Genomic DNA, 22321 nt, shown 5'->3' with positions numbered 1-22321 from the left:
ACAGGGTATTGTGTATTGAAACACAGTAACAAAACTTTCTTTAAAGGGGAAAAACTATATGAAACATCACACTTTCCAACAAAGGCAGTCCACACCCAAGGGGCAATGAAGTGCTCCCCATATCCTGGGTTCTCTGCCTGGAGGAAGTCACTGGAATTGATAAAGAAATCAGCTAAAGTCTGGACACAGTGACTCTAATCTATATAAAGGGATGCATCTGTTAACTGAACAAAATAGGAAATGAATAGAAGGGTACTGCAATGCCGAAGAAAGAGCGGGCCTGAGCTTAAGAGCGGGCCTGAACTTTCCTGAAGATTTTGAGACCCTCACACGGCTCCCCCGTGTACATGCTTGCAGCTTTCTTCCCAAAGATCACCTGCTGCCGTGTTTTCTGTTCCTGTCCTGAGATGAATGAGCTTCAGCCTGTCTACTCCCTTGATAAGCAGATTTTGTATCAGGGGGACATCCTCTCAAAGTACTACCCAAACCCTATATTCCTGTTTCTATGCTGTCTTGAGATGCCACGGGACCAGGAAGTCAGTGAAATTCCACCCACGCACTTACCCAAAAACTCTGAGTTCTGGCTACTTTTTCAGCAGCTTTCAAGGCACCATAAGGGAGGTGTCGCTGTTGTAACAAGAATCAACAGCACTGAAATGAACGGGCGGTGGTGGGGGGGGGGGGGGGGTTGCCTGGCAGCGTGGTGACAACCTCCTGCAGAGAATCTTGAGCCTGGATTCTAATGTTCCTCCCAGAAAATTACAAAAAAGGTACTTCACAGGCTTTTAAAGTTGCTTAGAAAGAGGCGAACACTAAACTGGCAAGTGCCAAGGGACTGCTTTAGGAGACAAAAAAAAGGTCAGAAACTGAGTAGTTGTTCAAATGGAGGATTGGCTCCCCTGTGAGAAAGTATATAAAGGGGCCAGAGGATAGCCCAAATGATGAAAGAGCCTGCCTGGCATGGGGGAAGCCCTAAATTCAAACCCTGGCAATGAAGGACACTGCCACCACTCTGCTTAGCCCCAGTGAATGTAGCCCTGGGGGCTCCTGAGTAATCCTGAGCCAAGTATCACTAGGAAGAGCCCCAGTCCCAAAGGACTGTAATGTGTACCCTTTTTTTAAAAGCATGTAAAATCCTTCTAGGATTTTTCTGTTTAGGGGGTGGGGTGGGGGCACACATGGCAGGGCTCAGGGTTTACTCTTGGCTCTGTACTCCTGGTGGGACTCGGGGACAATATGGGATAACAGGGAGCAAGCCCAGGTATGCCCTGGGCACTCGGGGCCCTAAAATCTTTCTGAAGAATTATCTGGAAGAACACTTGGATTGCTGCACTTCTGAAAATTACAAGTGATCATTTTGATCTGTATAAACAAATCAAAGCAATTTAGCCTGAGATCTGTAAGTACTTCGAAAATTCAGCTTCCCATTTTTTGAACCTGTTCATCTCTTCTTTACTCATCCATGAGAACACCGTTAGGCCTGTGCAAGCAAAGCAGTCTCGGGCGATGGTGCCTAGAAACTTTGATTTTTGGGAGGACTCTTCTTTCCCAAATCTGAAACCATGGTGACTGGGCCTAAGCGATATATTAATCCAACGCAGCTTATACACAGCACCCACCTCCTGTCTGGGGACCGGATAGCCACATGCCCAGTCTCAGTAAACTGTTCGCAGGAAGTGAGTCTCTAATAAGTCACCCTAATGGAAAGCACTTCAGTGTGACTCTTGGAAACCTGGCCCTGTTTTCTCCCAGCTTTGCTCCACTTCCCTTTCGTTAGTATACTTGTATTTACTGACAGACCAGTAAAACAGACCAGCTGCAATAGCCCTGAATGAGTATCATCTACTGTGCTCAGTCCAGTAAGCTGTAGAGTGAATCAAACCTGGAGGGTGTCTTAGCATCCCTACCATCAACCAACTAGTTTTTAAAACAAGTTAATTTTGAAATGTATATTGTATTTGGAGACCCTCATTTGGCAGTGATAAGGGGCTACTCCTGGCTCTGGGCTCAGGGGTCAATTTTGGTGGTACTTGGGGATCATTTGTGGTATCAGGGATTAAACCATATGAAAGCCATATAAAACACAAGCACCTTTAGCCTTATAGTATATTATTTCTCTAGTCCAAGTTAACTTTTTAAATGACTACTAACGTTTTCAGAATTGCCTATGAGGAGTTCGGGGCAGGAAGGACCTATTTCCTCTTTGATAGCGTCTATAAAAAAAAAACTTCATAATACAAAAACAAAGCTGAAAGTTATGCCACAAAGCCATGATTTTCAACGAAGTTAAATATGTTGCTGTCTCTATAAGTCTAAGTGGCTAATGTGTTTATAGAGTTTAGAGGTAAGCTTTAGATTCCATACAAACCCACCATGAGTTTCTAAGATATAGTTTGAGGTCTTAGTCAAATTGGGAAAATTTTGGATTTGATAAATGATTTCAGTTAAGATTTCTGCTTAAAATGAAAAAAAAAAATATTATCCTGTTACAAACAAGTTTTCCTAGAACAGATCCTAATGCTGCACAGAGGAAATTGGGGTGAAAATAGAGGAGATGAAACAGGAGATGGGAGTCTGCCGGGCACCTAGCTTTGCTGGTAGAATAGCACCTGATTACCTTACAGCTGCACAATCAAACCCAACAGGGAACATGGAGGGTGATGATGTTCTGAACTCAATTCTAATTTTTTAAAAAGTGGAGCCAGCTGGGAAGACAAGATAGCAAAAACTTCGGAAGTAAAATCACCCTATTTCTACAGAAACTTGAAGAATAGGAGACAGCAGGATGCCAGAGAGATAGTACCGTGGGTAAGGTTTTTACTTTGACTGCAGTTGACCTGAGTTCAATCCCTGGCACCTCGTGTGGTTCCCTGAAGCCCACCAGGAGTGACCGCCTAGAGCAGAACCAGGCGAGTGTATTTCCTCACGTGTGATAATGAATCTGCTAAGAAGTCCAGGTCTGGGGCTTTTGTGACCCTCACAGGCTTCTGTGGAGTCGGGAGTGGGTGACCTCCACCTGTATAACTGTCTTCCCGGAGCCTGGTGGCCACACCCATGAACCACCTCCAGCGCATTTAAACTCATTAACAGTCTTGATCCAGAGACTGACAAATAAATCTTGCAAGAGAGCCACAAGATGTATCACCCTATCCAAAATCTCAGAATCCCTGGAGCATGCGGCCGCTCAAGTTTTTATACTCAACTTCACATGCCAGGCTTCTTGGGTGATGGGGAGGGTAAGTAAAGGCGGTGGGAAGGTGCTACGGAGGTGGGATTGGTGTTGGAATACTGAATATGGTAAATTACTGTGAACACCTTTATTATAATAAAATAAAATTTGGGTGGAGGGGAATGAAAGAAAAAAGAACAGAGCCAGGAGTATGCCCTTTGCACAGTCAAGTGAGGACCCCAAAGCAACAAAAAAGTGAGGGGGTGAGAGAGAAGAGAGTGTGTGCAGGCGTGACTATGTAGCTATGCAGCCTAGATTTTAGAGAATGAGAGAGAGAGAGAGAGAGAGAGAGAGAGAGTTCGGAACAGAAACACCAAATTGAAAACAAGCAAGGAAAGACCACAATGCTAACCACCTAAGTGCTTAGTGTCCAGGAAAAAAGGGGAGGAGTTTCAAAATCAGGGTTCTATGACTTGTACTCTGTGATAGGCTAAAACTTAAAAAAGGACACAAGCAAAAAAAAAAAAAGGACACATGCATATAAGGTCAATCAGTGCCAATGACAAGACTTTTAGTGCTACTTTAGAGCAGTGCATGAGATTCAGATGAGGCTCATAAAACTCTTAAAGACCACAGAAAGAACTTTTGCTACAAAGGAACCTACTGTTTGTGGAGAATGATATAATAACAAGGGATCAAAGCACAACTGTTTTTTCCTTGGGAGGCAAGCACTCTTTGATCAACATAAATAGGGAATAGTGGTTCATGAACATCTATAAAGTGCTTTAAAGTACACTTAAGCCTCCAGGCCCATACCTGTCACATACTTAAATTCTAAAGAAACTTGTTAATGTAATCTTTAAGGTGGTATCAGTTACCTTAGAAGCACCATGGAAAATGGAGATATTAATGACATTAAAAGCTCAATGCTCCATATTTCAAAAGAAGCCAAGACAATTTTAGAAACAACGTTCAATATAATGAATTCCTAACAAATTTCTAGACGGATTACAAGCAGGAAATAGTCTGTGAGTATTAAAAAATAAATAAATAAAAACAGTAATAAGGAAAGAAGAAATAACAGTGGGAAGGAAGGAAAAATAAAGCCTAGCTAAGTTTATCTCAGCAATTTCAGCCTTTGAAGAGGTCTTGAGGCATAGATCGGGATACTTTAATTAGCACAGACCATGAATTTCAAGTGAGCATATGATAGTTTCAGAAAACAGACCCTATGAGTAAAATAATAGAACAATAGTAGGATGGTATGCCGATTAGGATCTATTGGCAATGGTCTGCAAAGTAGTCCCTGTACTGGATTAATAAATAAATTCCTTGGAGGAGCCTTTGGTAGGGTGGCGTCCTGCCCTTAGAAAATATTTTTATCAATGACTTAGATTTAGACATAAGAACAACTTTGGGGAGAGTACAAATCCTGGATCATGAAAATCTCAGGACAAATGTCAGGATCAAAGCCAAGTGGGCCAAAATCAGCAGAATTGAATTTAACAAGGATAAATGAACATAAAGTCCTTGATTTAGAAGAAACAAAACCAAGTTCTGAATGGGGAGAAAGACCTGACTTGGCACTGGGTTGAGAAACAATAATAAAATGAAGTTGGAGATCAAATGAAAAGATCTGAGTATTAAAGTTGACCCAAAATTCATGAGCCAAAAAATGTGATATGACTGCTTAAAGAAAACGAGTGCAATACTAGCCTGCATGAATATTCAAAGAAATTTAATCTCCAAAACATGGCGAGCTCACTGGGCTGTGATACCCTGTACTGGGCCAGACCACAGGCGTATGGAACACAACGTTCTATTTTGGGGCAAGAGAGACAATAATCAACCAGGAGGATAAAACAAGCAAGAAACATAGCAATATAGAAGGTAAAAGAGCCAAGCTATTCTGTGGATATTGGAGAGGCAACAGCAGAGGGCAAATGGGTAAGGGGCTCTAATGGATTGTGGAGGGGGCATGTTAGTGCTTTGGAAGGGGGAGCTGTGTGGTGAGATACGCTTCTGAGGAGAGGTGAAATAAGACTATGAAAACACTTGTGATTGTATGTAAATGAATGCTATCTCAGTGGAAAAACAAAACCAAAAACTCCAAGTAAGTCCTGCTACTGAGTCTAGAAAAGAGAAAACCTAAAGAGAAATTCTGATAGCATTAAACACATGTAGTATCAGGGGATTGAATTCCAGCTTTCTACATGTAAAACATGTGCTCAATTCTCTGAGTTATCTCCACTAACCCCAAATTTTCTTATGCAAAGGGTATTAAAAGGGGGGAGGGGCATACTAGTTAAAAATCAGCATTGAGCTTTTACTCTTAAGGCAAAATACAAGGTGCTACCTCACCTCACCCCTGAGTTTAATGATCCATTATAGCTTTTAAGAGTTAGGGTTCAATCAGAACAAACTTTGAGAAAGGCTATGAGGGAGACCAACCCGAATGATTCAACCAAAATTAACAGCATTGATGAGGGGCGTGTCACGTTTGGCAGGACGAGGATAAGAGAATAACTGTCACAGAGAACAAAGTCCTGCTTTCCTGAATGTGCACACCAACTCCTTATTCCAGAGAGAACAGGCAAGCTTGTTTTATACTCTAAAGAAAAATATTTTTATAAAGGAAAACCCTGTGGGTCTTGTCAGGGAAAGGCCATAAGGTACAAGGAGAAGCAAGCAGGGTTTCCAGTCCCACTGAAGACTGAAGCAGCTGTCCATGTTCCACAGTTGAACACGTGCCAAGATGGTACCTGTTGTCTGGTTATTCTAAGAGGGCCCAGTACCTGCACTTCTATGTTCGTTGCAGCACTATTCACAATAGCCAGAATCTGGAAACAACCCAAGTACCTGAGAACAGATGACTGGACAAAGAAACTATGGTACATCTACACAATGGAATACTACGCAGCCACCAGAAAAAATAAAGGCATGAAATTCGCACATAAATGGATTGACATGTTGAATATTATGCTGAGTGAAAGAGTCAGAGGAAGAGAGCCAGACATAGAATGACTGCAGTTATTTGTGGAATATAAAAAAACATAGTATGAGACTAATACCCAAGGACAGTGGCAACAAAGTCCAGGAAAACGGGTTGGAAGCTTGCCTCAAGTAGTGGTCGGGGGGGAGGGCAGCTAAGATAGAGAAGGGACGACTATACCAAACATAGTCAGAAATGATCACTCTGGAAAGAACTGAGGGCTCAAAGTAGGTAAAGTGACAAACATAACCTTTCAGTACTTGTACTGCAAACCATAGTGCCCAAAAGGAAAAAAAGAAAGAGAGGGGGGAAAGAATGATGAAAAATGCCTGCTATAGAGGTAGATTGGGGGAATAATATAAAAAAAAATCAAAAATATCTCTAAAAATATCAAAAATATCTCTAAAAGGTAGGTAATTCAACAATTTTAACTTAGTGCATTTTTGCTAGGTATGGAAAATTGGATGTGCTGCTATTCTATATATTTAAGAAAAAAAGTATGCACTAAGAAATCTGGAGATGAAAACTAAAATGCTGTTAATAATTATCCTTGAATAATGAGATGTAGTGCAATTTTTCTTCTCTGTTCTTTTCTGTAATTATCTAGATTTTACAATACATAAGATTGAAAACAAAACAACTACATCATCTACTAACCTTCAAAAAAAGGTGGGGGGGGGGGGTCCAAGAGACTTCTCAATGACTGAGCACGAGCTCTGCATGTGAGAGGGCTAGTTCCACACATAGTCCCAGAGCAATCCTTGGAACATGTCACAATGTCACAAGCACAGAGCCAGAAGCAGCCCCTGAATACTATGGGGTGTGGCCCCCAAAACCAATAAAGACTTAAACAACTTAAAATTGATCATACTTCCTCTTACAACTCCACTACTTGGAATTTACTAGAAGGACAGAAACAAATGTACGAAAATAACTTGCGTAAAAGGATGTTTAACTTAATGTTATTTAGAGTATTAACATTTTACAACCGCTTTTAAAAGTTGGGGCCATATGATGAAGGGTTGGACAGCCATGAAAAATGTAACCAAAGATTTTTAATATCAGGGACTACAACTGCAATATAAAGGAGTCTAGAAATCTAAGATCACAACCATTTACAGAATGATACATATACAGAGATATAGCACTGTAGCACTGTCCTCCCGTTGTTCATCGATTTGCTCAAGCGGATACCAGTAACGTCTCCATTATGAGACTTGCTGTTATGTGTTTGGCATATCGAATATGTCACAGATAGCTTGCCAGGCTTTGCCGTGCGGGCGAGATACTCTCAGGAGCTTGCCGGGGTCTCCAAAAGGGACGGAGAAATCAAACCTGGGTTAGCTGGGCCGGCCTCGTGCAAGGAAAAAGCCCTACCTCTTAAATTAATCAGGAAGTTGGATTTTTCTGGTTCTATTTTAGAAATTTTTCTCAGGGAAAATAAACTTAATAACTATTAGCTGTAGCTCTAAGAGTTGTATGCATTTTTAATCTTACATACTTAGTTGCTCCATCATCATATGTTCCCATTAAGACTATTGTTCCATCTTGTATAAACTTCAGAAATTCAATAAGTGGGGCCACATCTAAAGAAAAAAAAAAGATGATAGTCTTAAAAAAAATCTAACTATCCAACATGATAATATCTTAAGTACAGAATATGCAATAAATCACTACAGATGAATTATCTGTATTTAATGCAGAGTAAAAGACAAATCCTATGAAGCATTAAAAAACTGTTCTTTAATCAAACACCATCAACTTAATTTTTCTGACCATGATTCATCCCATATATATTTTGTACTGATATTCCAAGATGTAAGTAAAATACACATAGAAAACCATATTACAATATATTTTTTAGTTTTAAAGCAAGAAACTTAGGGGACCTTGAGAAAGCCTCAGTCTAGATGTAGCACTGTAGCACTGTCCTCCTGTTGTTCATCGATTTGTTTGAGTGGGCACCAAACAAACGTCTCCATTGTGAGACTTGTTACCATTTTTGGCACATCGAATACGAGTAGCTTGCCAGGCTTTGCCATGAGGGCGGGATACTCTTGGTTGCTTGCCAGGCTCTCTGAGGGGGCAAAGGAATCGAACCCAGGTTGGCCACATGCAAGGCAAACGCCCTACCCACTGTGCTATTACTCCAGCCCAGTGTATATGTATGCACAATTATTTATATATTTTTCTAAAGGATATTATATGGCTTTCAGTCTAATTCACTCTAAGAACATTAAAATTTGTATAAAAATTATGCAAATGTTATACACACACACACACACACACACACACACACAACCCTACTGAGTTAAGAGCATATGTACTGCTCAAAAATTTGAAGAAAAAATGTAGGTATCACTAAAATCCAAATTAATTACAACTAATTACACTAAACTAGAGTCATTCCTCACTTCACCTACCACAAGAAAATGCACATTGACTTCAAAATGAATCACTCTGGTAACCTGAGAAATGAATCAAACTGGCAACCTGAGAGAAGTAGACGGGTACTACACATCACTGACCTTCAGCTCTTGACAACATCAGCATCCTTCCGGCCCTCAAGTTTGAAACTACTAAAAACTGGCTGACTTCAAATCAACTTTTTTTTTTCTTAAGAAAAAAAGATTTTATTGAAATTTATTTAGAAAGATGTGAGGGGAAAGAGGGAAGAGTATATGTTTGAGTGAGAACACAGGCTTCTCCAGAGTGGAAATAAGTGAAGAACCCAGAGCAAGTGTATCTCAAGAACATGAGCCAGAAAAGCAAGCTTCTACTTGGTGTCTTTCCACAGCAAAGATTCCAAAGACCCACTAATTAAATTCTATTCCATAATAAAAAGTGTTTTCAAATTAGAAAAACTGTAACAGAGCAACTCACAAATCATTTCCCTTTAAGTGTAATGATGGTAGCAAAAAGGACCTTAATTTCTCATCTGGAGAAATCTACCTATGAAACACCAGCCCTCCTGGCCCCAGTATCAATTTCCACAGTAGTTTTATCTAAGTGTTTCGATGTAATTAGTTTTTAAAAGACCAACAGATGGTTGGTAACATTTTAGGGTTGTAGTAGTTTTGACAGCTGTAAGAAGTTCTCCTGATCTCATTTTAAAAATAAATCATACTTGGTCTCTAACTGTAAAACGAAGAAACTTTCGTTCGATAACTTTAGAAATCTATGGGCTGCTGGCCTCTAGGGAAATATATAAAGAAGATGGGGATGGGAAGGTGCCAAGAAGGGCCTCATGACAGGTAATTTTCCAAACTACTTAAAGTATCGAAGATAACAGATTATTTCTTATCTTCCTTCAGACTGGAGGAAAATTTTCCTTTCAGCGATGTTTTCCTGTGAGTTGCTCCCTGCTCTGCAAGCTGGAGACTGCCTTCTTCCTGCTCTTTGGAAATCTCCAGATCATAAAAGAAATAAAACTGTGCATTTAAGTCCAATGAATTAGGAAAACAATTCGTAGTTTGCTTCTCTCAAATATGAATCCACTAATAATTCTGGTTGTGACTTAAATTTGAGACTGAAAAACTGTATACAACAAAACCATTACAGTAGTGCAACTGTCAAATTACTTGCTCTTTCTAAAATATTTCAGAGGGTGCTGTCAAGTCATTATGGGGTAAGGAACTTGGCTTGCAAGCAGTCAACCTCAATTTGATCCCGGGCATGGCATATGGTGCCCCGAGCATCACCAGGAGTGACCCCTGAGCACAGAATCGGTAGTGTGCCCTAGCACAAGTGTGTGGCCCCAACCCCACTCTCTACAGAAAGAAATTCAGATAAATGTAAAGAATGCCCAAAGCTTTGAATTATTTGCTGCAGAAAAGAGGAATCAGGTATTTTTAAATGTTTTTATTTTTTAAATTTCTATCGGTTTTAAATATAAAACAAAGCTCCTGGAAGCTCACTGCTGCATACGCGGCTGGCACAACCTCTTATAGTCTAGTTCTCCCTCTCAGAGAACCCGGCAGTCTAACGAGAGTATCCTGCCAGCATGGTAGAGCCTGGCAAGCTCCCATGGCATATTTGATATGCCAAAAACAGTAACAATGATGTATCTCATTCCCCTGACCCTGAAAAAGCCCCGATGCAGCACCGTTGTAAAAGACGAGTAAGGAGAGGCAGCTAAAAATCTCAGGGCTAGGACGAATGCAGATGTTACTGGTGCCCACTCGAGCAAATCGATGAATAGCAGATGAGTGATACAGTGATCGCTGTTTTAAAGACATTTTTTGAAGTACTTGTTTTATTACACTATACTTCAGATGTCTATCAATGGAAATGAACCTATGTACTAAATTATATCCACTACTTAAAATCCAATGCCATCCTTCACCATACGTTAACCTCCCTTTATCATACATTATTATAACTTCCCTTTATCATCTTTCACCATACATTAACCTCCCTCACTCCCTTTCACCATATATTAACTTCCCTTTAAGGATGCACCCAGCAGTGCTCAGGACCCAGAGCAGCTCCTGTCAGAGCTTGGGTCTGCAGAGCTCAGGGATCACTAGGCTACATGTTGGGATATTGTGTGTGTGTGTGTGTGTGTGTGTGTGTGTGTGCGTGTGTGTGTCGGCTGGGGGTCAGGAGATGGTATGCCACACCAGAGACTCAACTCATGGCGTCACATGTGCTTATCACTTTAGCTATTTTTTTCAGCTCCTACATACGAGCCCTTTTCCCCAATTCACCTCCCACTCCAACCCACTCCCTTGCGTTCTCACTAACCAGGAGAGCTGGGTCTTTTACTCGGAAAGTTTATTTCTGCTTTATTGCATTTTCATTTGCTAATGTTTCATGTATAAGTAAAAATCCCTTGGTGAATTATATTATTACTCATAATCGTACCATTAATATGTGTGTAGATAAATAGAGTAAGGAGACAGTAAGCAATTGGGGTGCATGTCTAGGTTGATCCTCAGCACGCTGACTCGCTGGCATCACTGAGTGTAGCTTAGAGGCCCCCAAGATCCACTGAAGCGGGTCTCCCTGGGGATCCCTGGCACTGAAGGGCCCCAAAAACACTGCATTTGTAGACCCGAGCATTGACCTGTCAGCCCAGTTAGTCGACACAAGTACTATAAGAAGTGCCCCTGGCACACTGCTTGGGAAGCCCCCCCAAGCAAAAACAAAGTATAATCAGTATGACGGATCATTTAAATACAGCGGGACATTTGGTGAAAATGAAGTAAGGGAAATAAAAGGAACACAGAACAACGCCACTATTCTTTCACAAAAAGGGCTACATTTGATTGAAGTGATTAAGTTAGTGCTAGCAACAGAATAGTTATGTTTTACACACTTACCTCCTCCCCACATGTCAAAATATTTAGTGTCTATTAGTTGGCCTGTTTTTCCTGAAAGAATATCAAATATGCAAGTTAAATGACTCATATCAAATGTGCAAGTTAAATTATTCTACACACAATGATTCTTCTTAAACTGTGAAGGGGTTTACTGACTTTGGGTTGACCCCACATATAGATTCTTTTTAAATATTTTCTTTTAAGCAAAGTTCTTTTATGATTTATTACAGTACATGTTTAATTTGTAAACCTGTGTATAAATTCACACTTGAGATCGCTTACAAATTTCTCGGGGGAAAAAAACTTGCTAGGGGCTGGAGTGACTTGCACACAGTTGACCTGGGTTTGATCCCTGGCACCCTCTATAGTCTCTGGGTTCACCTGCAGTGATCCCCGAGCTCAGAGCCAGGAGTATGAGCACAATCTGATATGGCCCTAAACCCAAATATAAATCAATAAAGCCTTGCCAAGTTTAAGCAGCTTTGCTTTAGTATACTTTTAACTGATAGTTTTGAATTGATTAGCCAAAAAAGTTATCTTCAGAGACATAAAAATTTGAACTATTTTGTATCTTTAATATATTTCTGAGGGGTAATTTTTGGATTGGACTTGCTCAAAACCTTGTTAAGGGAAAGAGCACAAAACAGAGTCCCCTGCTGACTGCGGACCTATTCCAAAACCACATAGTTTTCATCCTTATGTCTTACAACCCTCTAAGAATCACACCATAATAAACTAATACAAAAAAGACGAACCAGAATGCTATTTTCTCCCATTAAAGCCATCCTTTCATAAAATTAACTTTGTTGTGAAAGATGAATATACATATTTTTTCTTTTTGGGTCACACCCTGCAATGCACAGGGGTTACTCCTGGCTCATGCACTCAGGAATTACTCCTGACTGTTCTCGGGGGACCATACGGGATTCTACTAATTGAAGCTGGGTCCGTCGCGTGCAAGGCAAACGCCTTAGCTGCTGTGCTATCGCTCCAGCCTCGAAAGATATTTCTTATGTGAGAAACTGTGCAGAGTCCAGGACTGCCACGCAACACATAGCAAAATGCATACTTACATGAACATAGTATTAAATACTTAAAAAAAAAAAAAACCAATCTCCACCAATAGTTACTTTGTGGTGTGTGTGTGTGTGTGTGTGTGTGTGTGTGTGTGTGTTGGGGCAAGGGTGGTAAGAGGAAAGTTTTAGTGATATGACTGATACTTTCTCGTGATTCCTTGATATCAGAATATATTTTTCTTTGAATCATACGTTCTTACTACATAAATGAATCATTCTTACCATTTACCAAGGCAACATTGATCCCTCTTCCAACATTATTCTTAACACCACTCATTAATCTGAAAGGAAAAGACAAATTTAGTATTAGATAATGTATATAAACTTATCAAAGATAAACTCATGCAACAAATTATTGTTTGCTGTTGCAGCTGAGACGATCACACTTCTTGTGGTGCCAAGGAGTGACGTGAGGAAAGCTCTCTACCACTGAACAAACCACCCTGGACCCTTTATTGCGAATTTTATCTTCACTTTTTGGTTATTATTTTACTTTACTTTACTAGTGTGTTATGTTACTCAATATCAATGAAAGAGTTAAAGAACAGAAAGGGACATGGGAAAGGTAAAAGGGATTAGGATTATAACTCAACAATAAACAATTCAATTAAAAAATAGGTAAGTGGTCTGAATTTCCATTTCCCAAGGAAGATACACAAAGGTCAAGAGACACATGAAAAGATGCTAAGACATCACTAGCCATCAGGGAAACACAACTAGAAAACTACAGTGAAATATTACTTCACATTCACTAGAATGGCTGAATCAAGGAGTCAGACAGGAAGAAATGTTTTATTGCTGAATGGACAAACTGAAACTTTAAACACAGCAGGTGGAAAAGCAAATTGGTGTAGCCACTTTGAAAAGTAATCTAGCAGCTCCTCAAGGAGTTAAACATCAAATTACTGTTTGAACTAAAATCCATTTCAAATACACACACACACACGCACACACAGAATTAAGAAAAATTGAAAACTTGTTTATAAATATAATTCATATATAAATTGCAATCCATATATTCATCAACAGCTGGATAGATAAATCAAGTGTGATACATGCTTAAAAATCTACAAGGCAGCCATAAAGAGATATGAAACACTGATGAATGGAACAACATGGATGCATCTTGGAAACCCCTATGCTAAAAGAAGCAGCTGATTCTTCTTCAAAGAAGGGAAGTTCTCTCTCTCTCCCCTCTTTCTCTCTCTCTCTCTCTCTCTCTCTCTCTCTCTCATACACACACACATACATTTCATATCACATTCACAAAATGTCCAAAATAGGCAAATCTAAACAGGAAGTAAAATGGTAACTTGGGGCTGGTTAGGAAAGAGGAGAAAAGAAAGAGCACTGTCATGGGAATAAGCAAGGGAACTCAAAGCTTTTTTTTGAGATATGAAAACTGTTTATGGTTGTACACATCTGTGAATATAATAGAGACCTATGGCTGGGGATTTGGCTCAGTGATAAAGCTCATGCCTTGCATGTGAGAGGCCCTGAGGCCAATTCCTAGCACCACAAAACAATACAAAAACACCTACTATATACTTCAAATAAGTGAACTGCATGACATGTGAATCTGTTTCGATAAAAACGTCCCAAGTAGAGAAAGTAATGGCTACACTGACATCATCAAGAAACACACTTTTCAGAGCAAAGAAAACTATGAGAGCAAAGGGAGGATTATTAAAATGGTGAAAAGGTCAATTCAGGAAGAAAGCTTAGCAGCTCTAAATGCGTAGGCACCAAGAAGTGGAAGTACAAAATGATGACTCGAAACCAGAGAGAGATGAAAGGAGAAATAAATCCACTGGTTGATTGCCAACACATCTCTCTAAGCAACTGATGGGGCATTACAAAGGGTATAGTAGAACTCAATAATCAGCAATACCCGGTGTCTAACTCCCTGATCTTCAACCTATGGTCCCTGGACAGGTGCCTGTCTGCGGATATTTCCTGAGGTCCACCCAAACTTACCCCTAGGCAGCAGCAGATGTCGCAGTCGCTAAAACTTGTGATTTTATAACACTGGATTTAATAAATAAAATATTTTTATTCAGATAAAATTGTATTAGTCTGTTTCTGTCTTCTTAGCCAGTCCACAAAACATTTCTCCTATGTTCCCCAGTCTGCAGGTGTAAAAGGGTTGAGGGCTGGTCTAACTGACAGTAAAAACCTTTTACCCAATAGCAGTGGAGTATCTCCTTTCCCAGTGCCCGTGAAAGAACGTTACCAGGGGTCACTAAATCAATTTGACAAATTTCAAAGAACTGGAATCAGAGCAGATTCTGACCAAAATAAAATCATGCTCAAAGGCAATGGATGTTAATGGGAAAATCTCCAAAATTTTGGACACTAAACAATGTATTTCTAAATAATCTGTAGGTCAAGGAGGAAGTTTTAAGGGAATTAAAAACACACCGAATTAAAAGAAAAAACCACAACGAATTAAGCAAAATTATAATTAGTTAAAAGCTGTAAGGCATAGCACAAAGTACACTGAGAGGGATTTATGAGACTACATGCTTAAATTTATTTAAAAAAATTTTTCTGAATAAAATCTAAGCTCCCACCCCCAAAAACCAAACACAAACATGAAGCATACAGAAATTACGAAACTAAAATTAATGAGCAGAAAAGAAAAAGGAAAAAAAAAGTCAATGAACCAAATGACTGTTTCTTTAAAAAGATCAACAAAATTAACAAACCTTTAGAAGACTGACAAAAAGAAAATGACAAATTACTCTTAGAAGAAAAAAAGAGATACTATCAAAAGATAGCTCTACCATAAAAAAAAACATACTATCATAGACCCTAGAGACATAAAAATAAAGAAATATTATAAGCAATGCTATGTATGTAAATTTAAACATACATGGAGAACAATTCCTCAACAAATAGAAACAAATACAACTCATCCATTTATGAAACAGATCAACTAGTCCCAAAACCAATAAAAATATAAAAATCCAATTAGGGATACTGCATTCATACTTTATAAACAGTATCCCTGACAGGAGCTATACACTACAGCAGATAAAGGACTTGCCTTGCATGTGTCTGCTCTGGGTTCGATCCATGGCACTGCATATGGTCCCCACAAGCACATGATCATTGGGTGATGAGCCTCTGGCACAGCTGAATGTGGCCTAATACCCCTGCCCCCCCTTAATCAAATAAATATATAAGTATCACCCCTATCTTCAAGTCCAGATAGTTCCAATGGCTTAAAAAAAAAATAAATAATACTATTTCTGCACAAACTCTCCCAGAATTTAGGAATAAACACTTTCCAAAATATTTTATACAGCTAGCAGTATGATATCTAAAGCAAAATAAAGTATACAAACTGTGAACTAAAATGTTTATTTACAGGCAGAACACCATAATGCAATTCAACCATATGCTGAAAAATTATAGCTGTGACTGTGAAGAATGCAAAGGCTGTCAGTGAAATCCACTACAAATTAAGACGTAAGGAAAAAAAAAATCACAGGACTATTCCAATCAATGCAGAAAATTCATGACAAAATACGCTATCAATGATAATATGGATAATCCAAAAGAATCTAAGAAAAACAAAACCATTTTTGAAATAATATAGCTCATTTACAAAATCAGCATGCAAAAATCAATTGTCTACCTATAAACTAACAGTGAATTTATGGAAACTCGAGTCTAAAAAGAAAATGCCACCTGCAATTGCTCAGAAGAGGTGGGGCTACTTACAAATAAATCAAATCAAACAGCACGCATAGAACCCAGATGCTGAAAACCTCCGAATGGTAATAAAAGCTTCCAATTAACGAAAGACATTCCACGGTCACGGGCATACTCAACAGAGCAAAGAGAGTCAAGCTCCCCAAAGTAACACAAGTCCTCACAAATCCCCAGAGCAAGGTTTGCTTTGGTGGTAAGATGATCTGAAAACATAGAGGAAAAGGCAAGCTACTACAGTAGCTCAGAAAATGCGGGGAAGAAAAGAAAGAATGTGGGAGGAATCATTCTTCCCTACTTAAAGATTTATTTCACAATGAGTATAATCACAAGGCATCTGGGTTAAGTCAGATACAAGGATCAACGGACTAAATAGAGAACCCAGATGTGCCAGCAGAACTTAGAAATGCATCGGTGAAAATAAGGACAACTTATTTTTAACTCTGGAGAAAAGGCATTCAGCGAAGGAAGGACAGTCATTTCAACAATGGATGAAGCAACCAGGGATTCACAGACCAAAATAACAAACTACAGCCTAAATTTCTTTCTGTATCTCAAAATTAATGCAGACATGAATCCCAGATTTAAAGGTAAAACACAAAAATCTCACACTCTAAAATGCCATTCTGATTTTGATACTGCATAATAATTTTTATAACCAATTTTTATATACACAAAGAAAAATACTTTTTTTTGCAATTGCTGGCGATTTCTATAATTACTCCAAAAGTTAAAAAAAAACAAACCAACTACTCCATGGTTTATCTAAAAAGTACTATGTATGGGCTGGAGAGATAGTACAGCAGGTAGGGAGTTTGCCTTGCACACAGACAACCTTGGTTCGATCCCCGGCATCCCATATGGTCTCTAAACAACTGCCAATAGTAATTCCTGAGTGTAGAGCCAGGAAGAATCCCTGAACACTGCCTGGTGTGGCCCAAAAATCAAATAACAAAAAAGTACTGTATAGTCAGAGAAACACAAAAATACTATTTTGAAAAGACTAACATGTGTTTCCTCATGTGATAGCCCTTGTTTGATCCTACAGCTGCAGAAAGAAAAAATGTCAGGGATGTAGCTGCATGGCAGAGCACGTACTTCATATGTGGGGTTCCTCAATTAGTACCACACGCAAAATGACCTACTTACAGCAGTATCTCTGCCCAAGGGATCACCTGAGTACTTTACTGCTACTAAACTCCATGGAGTGATGAAAATGAAGGAAAGAAGCACAATGGCGCCGGCTTCCCACAAGAGGGCAGCAGCTTATCAATTTCTCTTTTTTTTTCCAGAAGCCAGAATTCAATCTGGGAAAGCCATACCTAGCAAAGGGACAAAGGACTGAAGCTTTTCATTAAATATGTAAAAGATAGTCATTCTTGCAGACACAGGTTCAATCTTTTTTTCTTTCATCCATCATGAATAGAAAGATTTCCTCCCCCCACAACCCTGCACCTCTAAGGCAAAACACAAATGATGATATAACCTCTAGATTTATTCTATATCTCAAATAGAAATTTGTTTCGAAATTGCAGGTACTAGACAAGTTGTTAAGAGCCACTGCTTAAAATGAAAAATTAGAGCAGGTCTTAACAAACAAAAGCTCATAGGCCAAGTCTGGTCAGGGGGATCTGTTTTTGCTGGCTTCATTGTCTTACAAACGCAGGGTTTACCCAGGTGTTTACATTTTTATTTGGGAGGGGGGGGGGTGGGAAGAATGACACCTGAGCTGTGCTCAGGGAGGACTCACACCTGGTTCAGTGCTCGGGGACACTCCAGGCAGGCTCAGAACACCATGTCGGGTGTCGGAAGATAAAAGCAGGGTCTGCTGCAGGCAGGGCACAGTACCTGCTGTACCATCCCTCCTTCCCGGTTCTTGCTATTTTGAAGTTACATCTTAAGTGACTTTGTATGCACCTACATAATATCCTTGTGATTTACCTCCTGAACCTCACAGAGGTTAGCTAGCTGGGGAGCTTGTTCCAGGAACCCTGGAACAAGCTCTGTCTCTGGGGCAGCACCTGAGCCCAAGCTCTCAGGCCCCCTGTGCCTATGCTAGAGGGCGAGTCCTTCCCCACCGCTCACCCTATACACTGTGCAGAGCTGAGCCCTCCTGGGAAAGACCTACTTAAAAAAAAAATCCTATCTGTGCTTACTTTGGCAACACATATCCTAAAAGCAAAAAACAATACAGAGAATGTTGGGGTGGGGGGGACACAATGATGTGACCCTCCGCCCAAATTAAAAAAATTTTAAAAAAATCTCTCAAAATTGTCTCTTGTATATTCCTGTACCCAGCATTAAGAATACAGTAAAAGATAACTCACTATAAGTACATGCTTAAAAAACGTAAGTAAATTCTATGGGTTCTCTAATGCAAAAGGAAACAAGCTATGACCCTGTTGTCCCCACCCCACCCCAGATGTTTAAAAATGCATCCTGATCTCCTCTAACATATCTCAACTGCATCTGCTTGCCCTTCAACCCACGAGCACACCCCAATTTTGCTCTCCCCTTCTGTCTATATACGGCTGCCTTTCACTGAGTTTAAGGAAGGGCTGGGGGGGATTAGTTCTCGGGGAAGGGAATCCTGAGCACTGGGCCGGCTGTTTCCCCAGCCTGCAGGGACAGCAAAATCACCCCCCACTGAGAAGCCAGTTGGGAACAGAGGTCTCTGAAGTGAGGGAGCTGCATGTAATTCAGCACAAGAAGAAGAAACATCTGAAGTGTAACGTGGGTGTTTTGTATCTGCTCCTATGGTTCAGTGAGCCTAACCAAAGAGTTTGCTACCAACAGGGGCCAGGGCGGCACAACCATAGCCAGGACAGCTGCTGGAGATGGGTCTTCTCACACTCCTCTCTAGTTGCTTTTCAAATCATCTGACACCGTAGATACCTTTCCAAAACAGAACTGAAAGCATGACCCGCCCAAATTCAAACACCATCCCACCATGACCACCATCATCATCACCACCACCACCACCACCGCTCAACACACTCAGAAAGAGGCCCCGAGCCTTCCCCTGCATCACCCATCCCCAGCTCTGGTCTGGTCCTTGCCCGCGTCTCGGGTGTGCTGCCCTCTCTGGCCCTGCTGCTCACTTCTCCTCTGGCCTACCATCTTTTCTCCACTTTCCACCTGCGCTTCCTTCCCTGGCTGTTAGCATTCCAAGACGCATCACTGAGAGAAACTATGTAGGGAGGAACTCAACCTCGTCAGTTCCTTCATCTCATCTAACTCCCCAGTAGGTGTCACACTCCGCTGCCCTCCTCACATCTATAGCAATTTCTTTACATTTAGTGCTGAAATATCTCATCCCTACAAGACTAAATTCCACGGGAGCAGGAACTAAGGTCAGCAAATGCTAGCTGAGGAGCAATGAACAACTGCTATCAAAATACAGACTCTTTAAGTTTCTGGTTGGAAAATGTTTTCAAATAGAAACAGATGTCTCAGAAAGATTCTGGGTTCTCAGGTGGTCCCTGAAAGGTTCTCCCCTGGGGACCTCAAGTCTAATTACAAAGTCCTTCTCTGGGACTGGATTTTACAAAATGAAGCTTAATGATCCCATCATCAAATATCTAATCTCTCATGGAAATGACAGAATGATTACTGAAATGGGGATGGAAGGGTGGCATTCTTCAATTTAAGGTTAAAGAAAATGAAATGGGAGGGGGGGGCTGGAGTGATAGTACAGTGGGTAGGGAGTTTGCCTCACACATAACTGACCCAGGTTCGATTCCCAGCATCCCATATGGTCCCTTGAGCACTGCCAGGAGTAATTCTGGAGTGCAAAGCCAGGAGTAACATCTGTGCATCGCCGGGTGTGACCCCCCCCCCAAAAAAAAAAAAGAAAATGCAATTCTACATGTTGCCATACAAGAACCAAATTCTCTGGCTTAGAACCTAGCTCTTATGTTACCAAACTCTGCTGCTTGTATACTTTTTTTTCCCCTTTGGGTTTTTGGGGCACACTCTGAAGTATGCAGGGTAGGCACTCCTGGAGGTCTTAGGGGACCATATGTGGGAGTGAAGGATTAAACCAAGTCAGTCCCCGATAATACCTCTCCAGTCCCTGCCTGTCTGGTTTCTATCTGCCCTATGTAATCTGTGAGCAAAAAACCTATGTGAACACTGTCTCTTCTTTACATTAAATCCTTCATCTTCAAGTGGACAGAAAAGGTCTCCAAAGACCATCTCCAAGGGGCTGGTCTTTCACATTACTTAGCTTTCTTTACGTCAGTTAGAATCAAACTTGAGGCTTCTTTCGAATAAGGTGAACAGGAGAAAGAATGTTGTAAGTTAAGGGGAAGGGGAGACCTTTTACCACGAAATATACAAACTCTAAAACCTAAATTTTCTCAATTGCTTCAAAACACAATTGAGAAAAAAAAAGAACTGTAAGGAAAAAATAGAAGAGAGGGGATTTAAAAATGATATCATTATCATGAAGAAAAAAGGAAAGAAATTGAGTTAGAACCTTAGACATCACTGAGCTTAAATCTTTTATTTTACAAGAAAGGAGTTATTCCAAGAAGTTAAATCATCTGCTTCTAACTAACTGGCTAAGATGAAAATTTAAGACCTTCTCAGAGCAGACACAAAAGAATATTCAAAAGAAAAAGAAAGAAAAAAAGCAGACAAAAAAATATTAGCCAACCCTGCCTCATTTCCTCCTTTCTGGAAGATTACCTCATTCTTTATTTTTCATAATTACTGGCTACTATTTTATGTGAAATTCAAGCTGTCTTGAACTCAAAAAATTCTTTTCTTTTTTGGTTTTTGGCCCCCACCCAGCTGTGCTCAGGGTCACTAATAGTAGAGCTCAGGAGAACTATCTGGGGTGCCAGGAATCCAACCCTGGTTGGCCATGTGCAAAGCAAGCACCCTACCTGCCGCACTATCTTTGCAGCCCCGAATATCCACATTTTATTTATGTACTCTGAGCAAAGCAGAGTAAAAGTCACCAACCAAAAGCAGGTTTCGTGACGTCAGAGGGAGGAAGTGACTGCTGTCACCGAGGTAGGAAACAGAAACCAGAGAGCTAGACTTGGCAGAGCATCACAGTACAGGAAACTATTGGGCCACGTGGCAAGTCCTATGCCATCAGCAGCAGCCTTGAGGCTACCGGCACTGTGACCGTTTTTACGAGAACAGCTGGTCTGTGAGATAAAGTGCTATCTACGGCAGGAATGTCAAATGGGACTCTGCAGAGCTTGAAAAGTTCTTTATTTGCGCTGCTCAGTACAGTAGGCACCCGTCTCACTCAGTGACTAACAACTAAAATGTGGCGAGTGAGACTTGGGGAACTGAACTCTGCATTTCAGTTTATTGAAATGAATTGATGAATTACAACAGATCCCCATGAAGAATTTCTTCTAATCAAAATAAATGTAGCTGCCTGTGTCTATGGCTAGCATGTGGCTCGGTGCGGGGCTGGAAAATGCCCCCGGAAAATCCCTCGTAGCTACATAAACTTGGATACACGGTATTTTTACATCACTAAATATGAACTTTAAGTACTTCATGACTCTCTCAAATGAGAGGGAACATTATACAGTGGAAATGGTAACCCTTTTCAGAAGTAAAAAGCATGCCCAATACATTTCCAAAAGATCCATTAAACTCAGAGTCGATCTGCTCTAATGTCATCACAAACTTTCTATGTCCAAATTGATAAAAAACACTTACACCTGGTCTTCCAGGCAGATTTTGGGTCCCACCACATTAGCTGCTCCACTTGCCATTTTGAAAGCAAAATGCTTCTCAGGGCAAGCTTTTGAGATTCCACATTTATATCTGGGAGGCTTTGTAGCTGAGGGGGAGAAAGACATTTTCAAAGAAAGCAACATTAGTAGACTCCATCATCAAGTTTGTTTCAGATATCAAACCATAAGCAGTGGGTAAAACACTGATACACAAATCTTACAAAATACATGCTATAGTTTACTTCCCCAACCTGAGGGCTTCAAATAACCTCAAAACAAGAACCTTCTAAGAAAAAGGCTAACGACTGATATAATATATATGATACTGATAAGAG

General features: G+C 40.3%; 1 protein-coding gene across 1 annotated transcript in view; it reads right to left on the bottom strand.

Moving 5' to 3' along the window:
- Positions 1-22321, bottom strand: part of FAM3C (FAM3 metabolism regulating signaling molecule C) — a 35901-nt gene that overhangs the window by 2959 nt on the left and 10621 nt on the right. Inside the window, exons 4-7 of the mRNA XM_056118043.1 lie at positions 21970-22093; positions 12784-12842; positions 11486-11536; positions 7663-7747 (exon numbers count right to left, since the gene is read on the bottom strand). Coding sequence (XP_055974018.1) covers positions 7663-7747; positions 11486-11536; positions 12784-12842; positions 21970-22093 — 319 coding nt within the window. The remainder of the gene's footprint in view (positions 1-7662; positions 7748-11485; positions 11537-12783; positions 12843-21969; positions 22094-22321) is intronic.

This window comes from Sorex fumeus, unplaced genomic scaffold (genome assembly GCF_029834395.1).
Source record: "Sorex fumeus unplaced genomic scaffold, SorFum_2.1 ptg000037l, whole genome shotgun sequence".
Lineage (NCBI taxonomy): Eukaryota > Metazoa > Chordata > Mammalia > Eulipotyphla > Soricidae > Sorex > Sorex fumeus.
The sequence above is the reverse complement of the archived record's forward strand: the minus strand, read 5'-3'. Positions and strand labels throughout refer to the sequence as shown.